At 33.6% G+C, this 14699-nt stretch overlaps 1 protein-coding gene across 1 annotated transcript in view; it reads right to left on the reverse strand.

The window, feature by feature from the left end:
• The window catches only part of lmf1 (lipase maturation factor 1), a 74983-nt gene that overhangs the window by 44676 nt on the left and 15608 nt on the right, over positions 1–14699 (reverse strand). Inside the window, exon 3 of the mRNA XM_079801690.1 lies at positions 2839–2904. Coding sequence (XP_079657816.1) covers positions 2839–2904 — 66 coding nt within the window. The remainder of the gene's footprint in view (positions 1–2838; positions 2905–14699) is intronic.

Consider the following 14699-nt stretch of genomic DNA (forward strand, 5'->3'; position numbering starts at 1 on the left):
CCTCTGAGACCGGCCCAGATCATTTCAATACATTTACACTCACTGGAGAGCGTTTCTAGCTGCACAGTAGCAAAACGTGAGACCTCAAGACTGAGACGGGTTACATAAGGCATACTTTATACGACTATATTCTCAGAAACATGGTCAGAATCAACACACGGGGAAAAAATATTCATTTCTTCAGTATTTTGTCTTGTTTTACAGTGCAAATATCTATCCATCTCTAATAAAACCTAGTAACTAGCCTAGGACACGCTAACAATGTGCTAAATTATGCTAGCAATGTGCTAATTCATGTTAAGAACATGTTAGCATTATGTTAAAATGTGTAAAATAATGTTAACAACATGCTAAAACATGTAAGCAATTTGTTCATCGGTGCTAGAAACATGCACGCAATGTTCATGCTAGAAAAAATGCCAACAACATGCTAATTCATGGTAGAAACATGCAAGCAATGTGTGCTAAATCATACTATAAAAAAATTCTAACAACATGCTACTGCATGGTAGAAACATGCACGCAATGTGTGCTAAATCATGCTAGAAAGTATGCTAAATCATGCTAGAACAAATGTTAACAACATGCTAATGCATGCTAGAAACATGCACGCAATGTGTGCCAAATCATGCTAGAAAAGATGCTAACGACATGCTAATTCATGGTAGAAACATGCACGCAATGTGTGCTAAATCATGCTAGAAAATATGCTAACAACATGCTAATTCATGGTAGAAACATGCACGCAATGTGTGCCAAATCATGCTAGAAAAGATGCTAACGACATGCTAATTCATGGTAAACATGCACGCAATGTGTGCTAAATCATGCTATAAAAAATGCTAACAACATGCTAATGCATGCTAGAAACATGCACGCAATGTGTGCCAAATCATGCTAGAAAAGATGCTAACGACATGCTAATTCATGGTAGAAACATGCAAGCAATGTGTGCTAAATCGTGCTAGAAAGTATGCTAAATCATGCTAGAACAAATGTTAACAACATGCTAATGCATGCTAGAAACATGCACGCAATGTGTGCCAAATCATGCTAGAAAAGATGCTAACGACATGCTAATTCATGGTAGAAACATGCAAGCAATGTGTGCTAAATCGTGCTAGAAAGTATGCTAAATCATGCTATAAAAATGCTAACAACATGCTAATGCATGCTAGAAACATGCAAGCAATGTGTGCTAAATCATGCTAGAAAATATGCTAACAACATGCTAATTCATGGTAGAAACATGCAAGCAATGTGTGCTAAATCATGCTAGAAAGTATGCTAAATCATGCTAGAACAAATGTTAACAACATGCTAATGCATGGTAGAAACATGCACGCAATGCGTGTCAAATCATGCTAGAAAAGATGCTAACGACATGCTAATTCATGGTAGAAATATGCACGCAATGTGTGCTAAATCATGCTAGAAAATATGCTAACAACATGCTAATTCATGGTAAACATGCACGCAATGTGTGCCAAATCATGCTAGAAAAGATGCTAATCCATGCTAAAAACATGCAAGCAATGTGTTAAATAATGCTAGAAAAAATGCTAACAACATGCTAATTCATGGTAGAAACATGTTAACAAACAAGCTTAATCATGTTAGCAAAATGTTAAAACAATGATGACAATCTGCTAATTTGTGTGCGACACACTAAAACATGCTAAACATGTTAAATCGTGTAAACAACATGATAGCAATGGGTTAAATCATGCTAACAACATGTTAAACATGCTAACAGTGAGGAAATTCATATTTGTATCATACTAACAGCATGCTAAAACATGCTATCAAATGTGTTAATTTATGTTAAAACATGTTAGATCTGTAACAATATGGTAGATTTGTGCTAATTCAGGCTAGAAACCTGAAGGCTAAAACATACTAGCAACAAGTTAAATCATGTAAGTAACATGCTAGAAAAAATGTAAATCATGCTAACAAAATGTTAACAACGTGCTAAGAAACATGCTGATCCATGGTAGAAACATGCTAACAAAATGTTAAATCATGCTACGAATGTGTTAAATCATGTCAACAACCTGCTATAAATATGTTAATCCATGTTTGAAATATGATAACAATAATGCTAAATCATGCTAGCATGTTAAAATATGTTGTGAATGTGTGCTAATTAATGCAAGTTGTATGCCAGCACATGTGATAAATCATAAGAGCAAAATGCTAAAACATGCTAGCAAATTTGCTAATTCATGCTTGAAACATGTTAACAATATGCTAACAATATGCTAAGTAATGCTAGCAGTGTGTGAAGAATGGGCTAAATCATGCTAGCAAACAGGCTAACAGTGAGGTAAGTCATGGTAGTATCAAACTAACAGAATGCTAAAACATGCTATCAATGTGCTAATTAATGTTAAAACATGTTAAATCATGAGAGCAATATGTTAAAGAATGCTAGGAAAATGTTAAAAATATGCTAATGTATGGTAGAATCGTGTTAACAAAGTGCTAAAACATGTTAGCATACATGTTAAATCAAGCAATTGCATGTTTATAACAAATTAGCACATTCTTTTTGTTAACATGTTTTAACATTCTGTTAGCATGATTTAGTTTCTTGCTAGCATGTTTTAACATGCTCATTGTTAGCAAAAACTAAAAACTTTCAAACTTTAAACTTTTAAAACTTCTTTAAACTATTTTTAAAAGTAAGTCACATCATTGTGCTTCTCCAGTAAATGTATCTTGAGTTAAGAATGTTTAGATATTTATTATGGACGAAGCTGATTATTATGATAAAGCATATGAATAAACGAAACCTTCAAAAAGCAGAAACAAGCGAAAGATTCGCACTCGCACCTCATAATGGTAGTCCATGCAGGTGAGCTCCGTCCAGCAGCGGTCGCCTCTGATCTTGATCAAACCCTGATGACACCAGAGAAAGACAATATTTACTAAATCATATGTCAAAGGCACAGCAATCAATGTGATATTTACTGTATATACTGCATGATGTTAGCATGTTTTAACACATTATTAACATTATTTAAGATGTTGTTAGCATTATTTAGCAAAATTATTTAGCATTTTGCTAACATGTTTGACACATTGCTAGCATGATTGCCAACATTTTTGACACATTGCTAGCATGTTTTAGCATTAATTAGCATGTTGCAATTAGCATATTGCTAGCATTCTTTAACACATTGCTATCATGATTTAACATTTTGTTAACATGAATTAGAACGTTAACATGATTTAACACATTGCTAGTATTAATTAGCATGTTGCTAGCATTATTTAACACTTTGTTAACAAGAATTAACATGCTGCTAACATGATTTAACATTTTGCTAGGATGTTTTAGCATGTTGCAATTAACATATTACTAGCATTTTTTAACACATTGCTATCATGATTTAGCATTGTTGTTAACATGATTTAGCATTTGGCTAAAATGAATTGATGTTGCTAGCATTTTTTAACAAATTCCTAGAATGATTTAGCACATTGTTAACATTATTTAACATTTTGTTAATTAGCATGTTGCAATTAGCATTTTGTTAACATGAATTAGAATGTTAACATGATTTAACACATTGCTAACATTAATTAGCATGTTGCTAACAAGAATTAACATGCTAACATGATTTAACATTTTGCTAGGATGTTTTAGCATTAATTAGCATGTTGCAATTAACATATTACTAGCATGTTTTAACACATTGCTATCATGATTTAGCATTGTTGTTAACATGATTTAGCATTTGGCTAAAATGAATTGATGTTGCTAGCATTTTTAACAAATTGCCAGAATGATTTAACACATTGTTAACATTATTTAACATTTTGTTAATTAGCATGTTGCAATTAGCATATTGCTAGCATGTTTTAACACATTGCTGATGACACCAGAGAAAGACAATATTTACTAAATCATATGTCAAAGGCACAGCAATCAATGTGATATTTACTGTATATACTGCATGATGTTAGCATGTTTTAACACATTATTAACATTATTTAAGATGTTGTTAGCATTATTTAGCAAAATTATTTAGCATTTTGCTAACATGTTTGACACATTGCTAGCATGATTGCTAACATTTTTGACACATTGCTAGCATGTTTTAGCATTAATTAGCATGTTAAAATTATCATTTTGCTAGCATTTTTTAACACATTGCTATCATGATTTAACATTTTGTTAACATGAATTAGAACGTTAACATGATTTAACACATTGCTAGTATTAATTAGCATGTTGCTAGCATTATTTAACACTTTGTTAACAAGAATTAACATGCTGCTAACATGATTTAACATTTTGCTAGGATGTTTTAGCATGTTGCAATTAACATATTACTAGCATTTTTTAACACATTGCTATCATGATTTAGCATTGTTGTTAACATGATTTAGCATTTGGCTAAAATGAATTGATGTTGCTAGCATTTTTTAACAAATTCCTAGAATGATTTAGCACATTGTTAACATTATTTAACATTTTGTTAATTAGCATGTTGCAATTAGCATTTTGTTAACATGAATTAGAATGTTAACATGATTTAACACATTGCTAACATTAATTAGCATGTTGCTAACAAGAATTAACATGCTAACATGATTTAACATTTTGCTAGGATGTTTTAGCATTAATTAGCATGTTGCAATTAACATATTACTAGCATGTTTTAACACATTGCTATCATGATTTAGCATTGTTGTTAACATGATTTATCATTTGGCTAAAATGAATTGATGTTGCTAGCATTTTTTAACAAATTCCTAGAATGATTTAGCACATTGTTAACATTATTTAACATTTTGTTAATTAGCATGTTGCAATTAGCATATTGCTAGCATTTTTTAACACATTGCTGATGACCCTGATGACACCAGAGAAAGACAATATTTACTAAATCATATGTCAAAGGCACAGCAATCAATGTGATATTTACTGTATATACTGCATGATGTTAGCATGTTTTAACACATTATTAACATTAGTTAAGATGTTGTTAGCATTATTTAGCAAAATTATTTAGCATTTTGCTAACATGTTTGACACATTGCTAGCATGATTGCTAACATTTTTGACACATTGCTAGCATGTTTTAGCATTAATTAGCATGTTGCAATTAGCATATTGCTAGCATTTTTTAACACATTGCCATCATGATTTAACATTTTGTTAACATGAATTAGAACGTTAACATGATTTAACACATTGCTAGTATTAATTAGCATGTTGCTAGCATTATTTAACACTTTGTTAACAAGAATTAACATGCTGCTAACATGATTTAACATTTTGCTAGGATGTTTTAGCATGTTGCAATTAACATATTACTAACATGTTTTAACACATTGCTATCATGATTTAGCATTGTTGTTAACATGATTTATCATTTGGCTAAAATGAATTGATGTTGCTAGCATTTTTAACAAATTGCTAGAATGATTTAACACATTGTTAACATTATTTAACATTTTGTTAATTAGCATGTTGCAATTAGCATATTGCTAGCATGTTTTAACACATTGCTGATGACCCTGATGACACCAGAGAAAGACAATATTTACTAAATCATATGTCAAAGGCACAGCAATCAATGTGATATTTACTGTATATACTGCGTGATGTTAGCATGTTTTAACACATTATTAACATTATTTAAGATGTTGTTAGCATTATTTAGCAAAATTATTTAGCATTTTGCTAACATGTTTGACACATTGCAAGCATGATTGCTAACATTTTTGACACATTGCTAGCATGTTTTAGCATTAATTAGCATGTTGCAATTAGCATATTGCTAGCATTATTTAACACATTGCTATCATGATTTAACATTTTGTTAACATTAATTAGAATGTTAACATGATTTAACACATTGCTAACATTAAATAGCATGTTGCTAACAAGAATTAACATGCTAACATGATATAACATTTTGTTAACATGAATTAGAATGTTAACATGATTTAACACATTGCTAGCATTAATTAGCATGTCGCTAGCATTATTTAACACTTTGTTAACAAGAGTTAACATGCTGTTAACATGATTTAACATTTTACTAGGAAGTTTTAGCATTAATTAGCATGTTGCAATTAACATATTACTAGCATGTTTTAACACATTGCTACCATGATTTAGCATTGTTGTTAACATGATTTAACATTGTTGTTAACATGATTTAACATTGTTGTTAACATGATTTAACATTTTGCTAAAATGAATTGATGTTGCTAACATTTTTTAACAAATTGCTAGAAGTATTTAACACATTGTTACCATTATTTAACATTTTGTTAATTAGCATGTTGCAATTAGCATATTGCTAGCATGTTTGAACACATTGCTAGAATGAGTTGGCACATTGTTAGCATTATTTAATATTACGTTAACATGTTTTAACATTAATTAGCATGTTTGCTAACATGTTTTACCATAGCACATTGCTAACATTGATTAGCATGTTTTAACATTTTGTTAACATGTTTTAGCATTAATTTGCATGTTGCAATTAACATATTATTAGCATGTTTTAGCACATTGCTATCATGATTTGGCATTAATGTTAACATGATTTAACATTGTTGCTAACATGTTTTAACACATTGCTAGAATGATTTAGCACATTGTTAGCATTATTTAACAGTTTGTTAAGGAGCATGTTGCAATTAGCATATTGCTAGCCTGTTTTATCACATTGCTAAAATGAGTTAGCACATTGTTAGCATTATATAATATTTCGTTAACATGTTTTAACATTAATTAGCATGTTGTTAACATGTTTTACCATAGCACATTGTTAGCATTGATTAGCATGTTTTAACATGTTGTTCATATGAATTAACATTTTGCTAGCATGTTTTAGCACACTGCTATCATGATTTAAAATTTTGTTTTTTAAAATTAAATTTTTGTTATTAGAATGTTAACATGATTTAACACATTACTAGCATTAATTAACATGTTGCTATCATGATTTAATAAATTGTTAACAAGAATTAACATGCTGCTAACACAATTTAGCATTTGCTAGCAAGTTTTTGCATTAATTAGCATGTTGTAATTAACATATTGTGTTAACATGTTGTTAGTATGATGTAGCATTTTGATAGCATGCATTATGCTAACCAGAATTAGCATTTTGCTATCATGTTTTGACATGTTTGCTGACATGATTTAACACATTGTTAGCATTAGTTAGAATGTTGCTATCATGTTTTATCATAGCACATTGCTAACATTGATTAGCATGTTTTAACATGTAAATATGAATTTGCATTTTGCTAGCATGATTTAACACTTTGCTAGCATGAATTAACAGGTTTTAACAGATTGTTAACATGAATAATGTTGTTAAATGACATGATTTAACACATTGTTATCATGTTGTTAACATGTTTTATCATAGCACATTGCTAACATTGATTAGCATGTTTTAACATGTTAATATGAATTAGCATGTTGTTAGCACTTTGCAAATGCTATGATGTAGCATTTTGATAGCATACATTATGCTAACCAGAATTAGCATTTTGCTATCAAGTTTTGGCATGTTTGCTGACATGATTTAACACATTGTTAACATTAGTTAGCATTTTGTTGCTATCATGTTTTACCATAGCACACTGCTAACATTGATTAGCATGTTTTAACATGTTAATATGAATTAGCATGTTTGCTAGCATGAATTAACAGATTTTAACAGATTGTTAACATGAATAATGTTGTTAAATTACATGATTTAACACATTGTTATCATGTTGCTAACATGTTTTACTATAGCACATTGCTAACATTGATTAGCATGATTTAACATGTTAATATGAATTAGCATTTTGCTAGCATGATTTAACACTTTGCTAGCATGAATGAACAGGTTTTAACAGATTGTTAACATGAATAATGTTAACTGGCATGACTTAACACATTGTTAACATGTTGCTAACATATTTTACCATAGCACATTTTGCTAGCATTGATTACCATGTTGTTAATATGAATTAGCATGTTGTTTAGCACTTTGCAAATGCTATGATGTAGCATTTTGATAGCATACATTATGCTAACCAGAATTGGCATTTTGCTATCAAGTTTTGGCATGTTTGCTGACATGATTTAACACATTGTTAGCATTAGTTAGCATGTTGCTATCATGTTTTACCATAGCACATTGCTAGCATTGATTAGCATGTTTTAACATGTTGTTAATATGAATTTTGGCATGTTTGCTGACATGATTTAGAACATTGTTAACATTAGTTAGCCTTTTGCTAACATGTTGTAACAACACATTGCTAGCATTGATTAGCATGTTTTAACATGTTGTTAATATGAATTTTGGCATGTTTGCTGAAATGATTTAGCACATTGTTAGCACTATTTAGCATGTTTTAGCCTGACATATGACAATGTTATGGCTCATATAGTCTGATATAGTGAGAATATGAAGCTCAATTTTATTCAGAGACTGAGCAAAATATGTAATTTGGTGCAGATGCTGATATTTATAAGGACAGAAAGTGATGAAATTCTGATGTAAATGAATGAGGTTTATTCTACTGACACTGAATTGTTGTTTTTAGGTCAGGCTAATGAGGATAAATGACTTTTATACAGGTTTAGAACAACATGAGAGTATATAAAAAACGACTTTTGATTTAGTCTGAAGCGTCCCTTTAAGAAGCGTCTCCCCGTGTTTTAAACACTGTAACCACTGACAGATGTTTCTCTTAACCGGCGGTGATCCGATCTCATCCAGATCATTCTCAAGCGCTCACATCCCAGCAGCAGAAAAAACCACTGCATCAGGAACTCTCGCTGCTTATCAAGTGCATTCTTGCATTTATGTCATTAAGGGTAATGTAATAAGGAACGCTGGAATGAGTATTAGCTTCCTAAAATGCGAGTGCACTAATGTGAAAATGACTGACTCCCACCGATCAGCTGGCCAATAAATAAAGCCAGCATTAAGAGCTCCAACTCTCACCCCGCTTTAATGACTGCAATCCATGCCATCTAAATTACACATTAACTAGAAGATTAAATCACTTTAATACGGTCAATAGACCCAAATCATAAGGGAATCAGTCGTTTATTCAGACATTTTTAACATGCAACAGGCATGTACACTTTATTTTAGCTCATTTGTGCTTAGAAATCTCTTGGTTAAACGTGGGTATAATTAATTTGGGCTATCAAAAAGGCAATATTTGCTCTTATTAATCTATGACTAGGCACAATACACTCACCTAAAGGATTATTAGGAACCTGTTCAATTTCTCATTAATGCAATTAGGGGTCAGAGAGCTCTGAGATCTCATCAGAAATATCTTCATCTATGTCTGAAGCTCTGACAGGTTTGGAACGATGACATTAATGACAGAATATTAATTTTTGGCTGAACTGACCCTTTAATATGGTACGGTGTTGCCTCCAGGCAACATAGTCTATTTTAGTTGATTTTTAATCAAATGCCACACCAATTTATTGGTCAAACCTATCTCCGGGAAGAAGAACTCAAATACTAATCAATGAAAGTGCCAAAAAATTGTCACATGACCCACAGGCGTCCATTTTGTGTCCTGTTTCGGCACATGTGCACAGGTCACATGGCTCCATATTATCATATGAAAAGTGCATTTTTCACTAGTTTCCGTCCAGTTTATCACCCACAAAAAATATGAGTCACCTTCACTGGTAAGTAAAGAAGTTTTTTCAAGAACTTTACATTATTTATCATCAAATGTTTTAGAGTAGATAATAAAAAACTGTGTGTTGCCTCACCATAATGTAATCGCATAAGGCCTTACCAGACATACTAGGGTGGATACAAATATAGTATATTTGTAAGGAAAAGAGCTAGAATTCGCTTAATATATTAGCATTTTTGCATGATTTTGTAATGCATTTATAAGAATAGTAATTCACATACTGTAATTGCACATATTATGATCTGCACATTTTCTATTGCACAAAAAAAGGTATAAAACTTTGACTTTGGTGTTGTACTTTGATGAGGAAGATGAGGGTCATAGTGACAATCCGGCAGGATCAGAGCGAAGAAGGAGATGAGGATGAAGATGGATATGATTGATATGAAAACTTGATATGATGGTTTGGTAATACTTGTGTTCCACGATGGTACAATGTTGCCTGAGAGCAACAGCTGAATTTCAAATGTTACTTTTTATTAAATATGAAATTTGTATTACATTAAAAACTGGATAAATGTGTTTGTTTAAATGTCTAAGAAATTGATGTTATCATTTTTTAAGATGTTAATTGATGTTAATTGTAATTATATTTCTTTTTTTTTACATGAAAATGTCAAATGTATCAATTTGTCCATTGTGGTACAATGTTGCCTTGAGGCAACAAACTTTTAAAAAATAAATAAACAACAATTTTTTGAAAAATGTTATTGATATTGTCATAGTATCCGATATTAAGCAGGAAAAACACCACAAATATTTTTTTCCTCATTGACATCATATTGCGTACCATAGAGGGTTAGCTCTTGCAGAAATGTGCGTGAAACGACAGAAGTGTGATCATGTGACTGCGGTTTTGTGTTTTGTTTCTCATACTATGGTGGTTAATCAGCGAGTCTGATCGTTGGACGTACGGGAAATGTATCCCAGATCTGGTCGAGAATATATTTTAGGTGCATTTGGTTATTATTTTTCATGCACGGATTACATAAAACACATTTAGGAGGAGACATTCAGCTTTGCTTTGGTAAAAGCCGAGTGCCTCCTGTTTCAGATCTGTGTGTGTGTGTGTGTGTGTGTGTGTGTGTGTGTGTGTGTGTGTGTGTGTGTGTGTGTGTGTGTGTGTGTGTGTGTGTGTGTGTGTGTGTGTGTGTGTGTGTGTGTGTGTGTGTGTGTGTGTGTGTGTTGTCATTTCCTCTTTGGGATGGTTGGCAGGAGCTCCTGGCGTTCCTCAAGGCTGTGTCAGGCCTGGGCAAGAGCAGCTCTCTCTGGCTTCTCCAGCCTAACTTTTACAGAAGTGAATGAGTTTTTAATTGGGCTGTAAGCAAGCGCCCATCTGATAGCATGTCCTGTCACGTGCACCTGTGTGCTTTGGTTTTGTTCAGTAATATCGCATGACTGACACTAATCACCTGGAGATTATTTGGTCGAAATTGAAATGGGACGGAACTGGCCTTGGCGTTACCTGTGTGGATCGCCTCTGTTCTGCTGTGGAGAGACGATGTTGTTTTGTATGAGGGATTGAAGCTGCGTCTGTGGGGTTTATTTTGATTTCAATGTTTTATTTTCTGCTTTAACGGCAATTATTTAAAGAGGATGAACTAAACTTTGATCTGAATCATCATTGTATTATACACCGATCAGGCATAACATTATGATCAATAACACTGATGATCTCTGTTAGTGGGTGGGATATATTAGGCAGCAAGTGAACATTTTTGAGTTGATGTGTTAGAAGCAGGAAAAATGGGCAAACGTAAGGATTTGAGCGAGTTTGTAAAGCAACTTACATACACTCACCTAAAGGATTATTAGGAACACACACTAATACTGTGTTTGAGCCCCTTTCTCCTTCAGAACTGCCTTAATTCTACGTGGCATTGATTCAACAAGCTGCTGAAAGCATTCTTTAGAAATGTTGGCCCATATTGATAGGAGAGCATCTGCAGTTGATGGAGATTTGTGGGATGCACATCCAGGGCACGAAGCTCCCGTTCCACCACATCCCAAAGATGCTCTATTGGGTTGAGATCTGGTGACTGTGGGGGCCATTTTAGTTCAGTGAACTCATTGTCATGTTCAAGAAACCAATTTGAAATGATTGGAGCTTTGTGACGGTGCATTATCCTGCTGGAAGTAGCCATCAGAGGATGGGGACATGGTGCTCATAAAGGGATGGACATGGTCAGAAACAATGCTCAGGTAGGCCGTGGCATTTAAACCATGCCCAATTGGCACTAAGGGGCCTAAAGTGTGCCAAGAAAACATCCCCCACACCATTACACCACCACCACCAGCCTGCACAGTGGAAACAAGGCATGATGGATCCATGTTCTCATTCTGTTTACGCCAAATTCTGACTCTACCATCTGAATGTCTCAACAGAAATCCAGACTCATCAGACCAGGCAACATTTTTCCAGTCTTCAACTGTCCAATTTTGGTGAGCTGGTGCAAATTGTCGCCTCTTTTTCCTCTTTGTAGTGGAGATGAGTGGTACCCGGTGGGGTCTTCTGCTGTTGTAGCCCATCCGCCTCAAGGTTGTGTGTGTTGTGGCTTCACAAATGCTTTGCTGCAGACCTCGGTTGTAACGAGTGGTTATTTCAGTCAAAGTTGCTCTTCTATCAGCTTGAATCAGTCGGCCCATTCTCCTCTGACCTCGAGCATCAACAAGGCATTTTCTCCCACAGGACTGCCGCATACTGGAGGATTTTCCCTTTTCACACCATTCTTTGTAAACCCTAGAAATGGTTGTGCATGAAAATCCCAGTAACTGAGCAGATTGTGAAATACTCAGACCGGCCCGTCTGGCACCAACAACCATGCCACGCTCAAAATAGCTTAAATCCCCTTTCTTTCCCATTCCGACATTCAGTGTGGAGTTCAGGAGATTGTCTTGACCAGGACCACACCCCTAAATGCATTGAAGCAACTGCCATGTGATTGGTTGATTAGATAATTGCATTAATGAGAAATTCAACAGGTGTTCCTAATAATCCTTTAGGTGAGTGTATAATGTGTATCTGATATGAATAAAACACGTAGTCAAGTTATAACTGTCTGAAATGATTGTTTTTGCCGCTTCCATAGACAATGAGCATTTTAATGTCTGAAACCTTGAATAAACATTATGTGTAGGCCTGTCGCGATAGTCAATAAATCAATTAATCACACAATAAAAAAAATGAGCTCGATAATTTTTCCGGCCGCGATAATTTCCACATGCTTGTTTGTTTTCCTCATCTCTCTCGTCAGTTTGGGGAGGTGTTTATACTCGACAACTTTAAACAAGGCTTAAAGCTACACTGAATTTGGCAGTTTGATAAATTCAAGCTAATTCTTCAGCTTAATCTTTGTGTGCTTCAAGTTCAATCTTTGTGTGCTGAAAAGCCACATAAGTTCCTGCAGAGATAGCAATACATATTCCCCCTTTTTTGCCAAATAAATGAAAAGCATGTCATCAATGTCTTCTCTCTTGCTGTATAAAAATCTCCCCTAGCTTTCCTCAGAGATGGTCCAATAATGTGCTTAAAGTCGAGTCAAATTCAGTTTGTGCATGATTACATGATTAAACAATTTTTTTTAAACTGTATCCTAAATTGTGAATAATTAAGCTATATATCATATGCTGAAGTACATTTCTGGAGTGTTAACGATTAAAAGAAAAAACAACAACAAGAACCGTACAGAACTGAAAACCGTGACTGTAAAACCGTGATACGAACCGTGGGTTTTGTGATCCGTGCCACCCCTAATATGCACCTAAAACACAATCATCTGTTGCAGTTTTCATCCATTTTATTTATTGTTTTTGGTATTTATTCAAGTTAATTTTTTGTTAGCAGACTGAGAGTCCATTGCTTTTATTGTTTTTGGTTGTTTTGTTCATTTATTGTGGACAGGGCTCTGAACCGGTTCAAGGAACGAAAACGGAAACCGGAAACTAACAAAATTTTAAGAGGAACAAAAACGAAAACGAAATCAAAATCAATTTGAATCGTTCTGAACAGAAACGTTCATTTGAAATGGCCATTAACCGGTTAATAACGTAATTTTATCGTTCTCTTTAATATTTTAATTTGGCAGTGCCCAATCATGAATAGAGTAGTTCAGCATGTGATGTGAAATGTCATCTGTGAATCTACCGTCAGTGTGAGCGCATTTACACGCCTCAAGTACATTTATTTCCCCACTGAGGTCTTCAATGAAAGCGCAGGTATTGCAGGACATTCTTTTCGAACGTTTAAATAATCAGTTCGGACTTTAAGCTCAAATAGTCTGATTTAGGCTAGTTTGTGGATTCAGTTTAAGCCTGTCCAAGCAGGCTATAGCATCTATCAAACATTTGTCCTATAGTCTTTCAGATTGCCAATACAGCTCAATGTTTTCTATATAGACGGCTGATGCTTCGTATTAAATGGTGTTATATTGCATTAAATGATCAAGCTTTATTAGCTGACTGAATTTGATTATGGGATGCAAGGACGTGTTGCGCAGTGTTTGCTTTGAAAATACCAGCATTAAAAGAGCAATGGTTATCCAGTTTATTTATTCTTTATTCATGCAATTTTTAAAACAAGTCGTGTTGAAAAAAAGTTATGTACAAAGAATGTTATCACTCTTCTGAAAAGAATAGGCATATAGAGGCCACTTTCCGCTCCATTAAAACAGGTCAATATTTGTCCCGCTGTTTATGCTTTGTAATTAATGCATGTATTTCTGTTTTTTCTATTTCGGTTTTAAAAATGTTATGAAATAAATACTCAAGTTTAATTATCATGCGTTATATTTTAATTGAGTGAAAAGTGAAAAGTCTTTATTTATACATATTTGTTTAAAGTATAGGCTAAATTAAAATAACGTTATTAACCGTTATTTTTTCAAATCAAACCGTTTTCGGAACAGTAATGTTTAATGAGGAACGCAAAAACGGAAACGTTAAAATATCGAATCTGCTCGCAGTGAACCCATTGATATTTTTTTCCGTTT

Source organism: Gobio gobio, assembly GCF_949357685.1.
Source record: "Gobio gobio genome assembly, chromosome: 20".
Lineage (NCBI taxonomy): Eukaryota > Metazoa > Chordata > Actinopteri > Cypriniformes > Gobionidae > Gobio > Gobio gobio.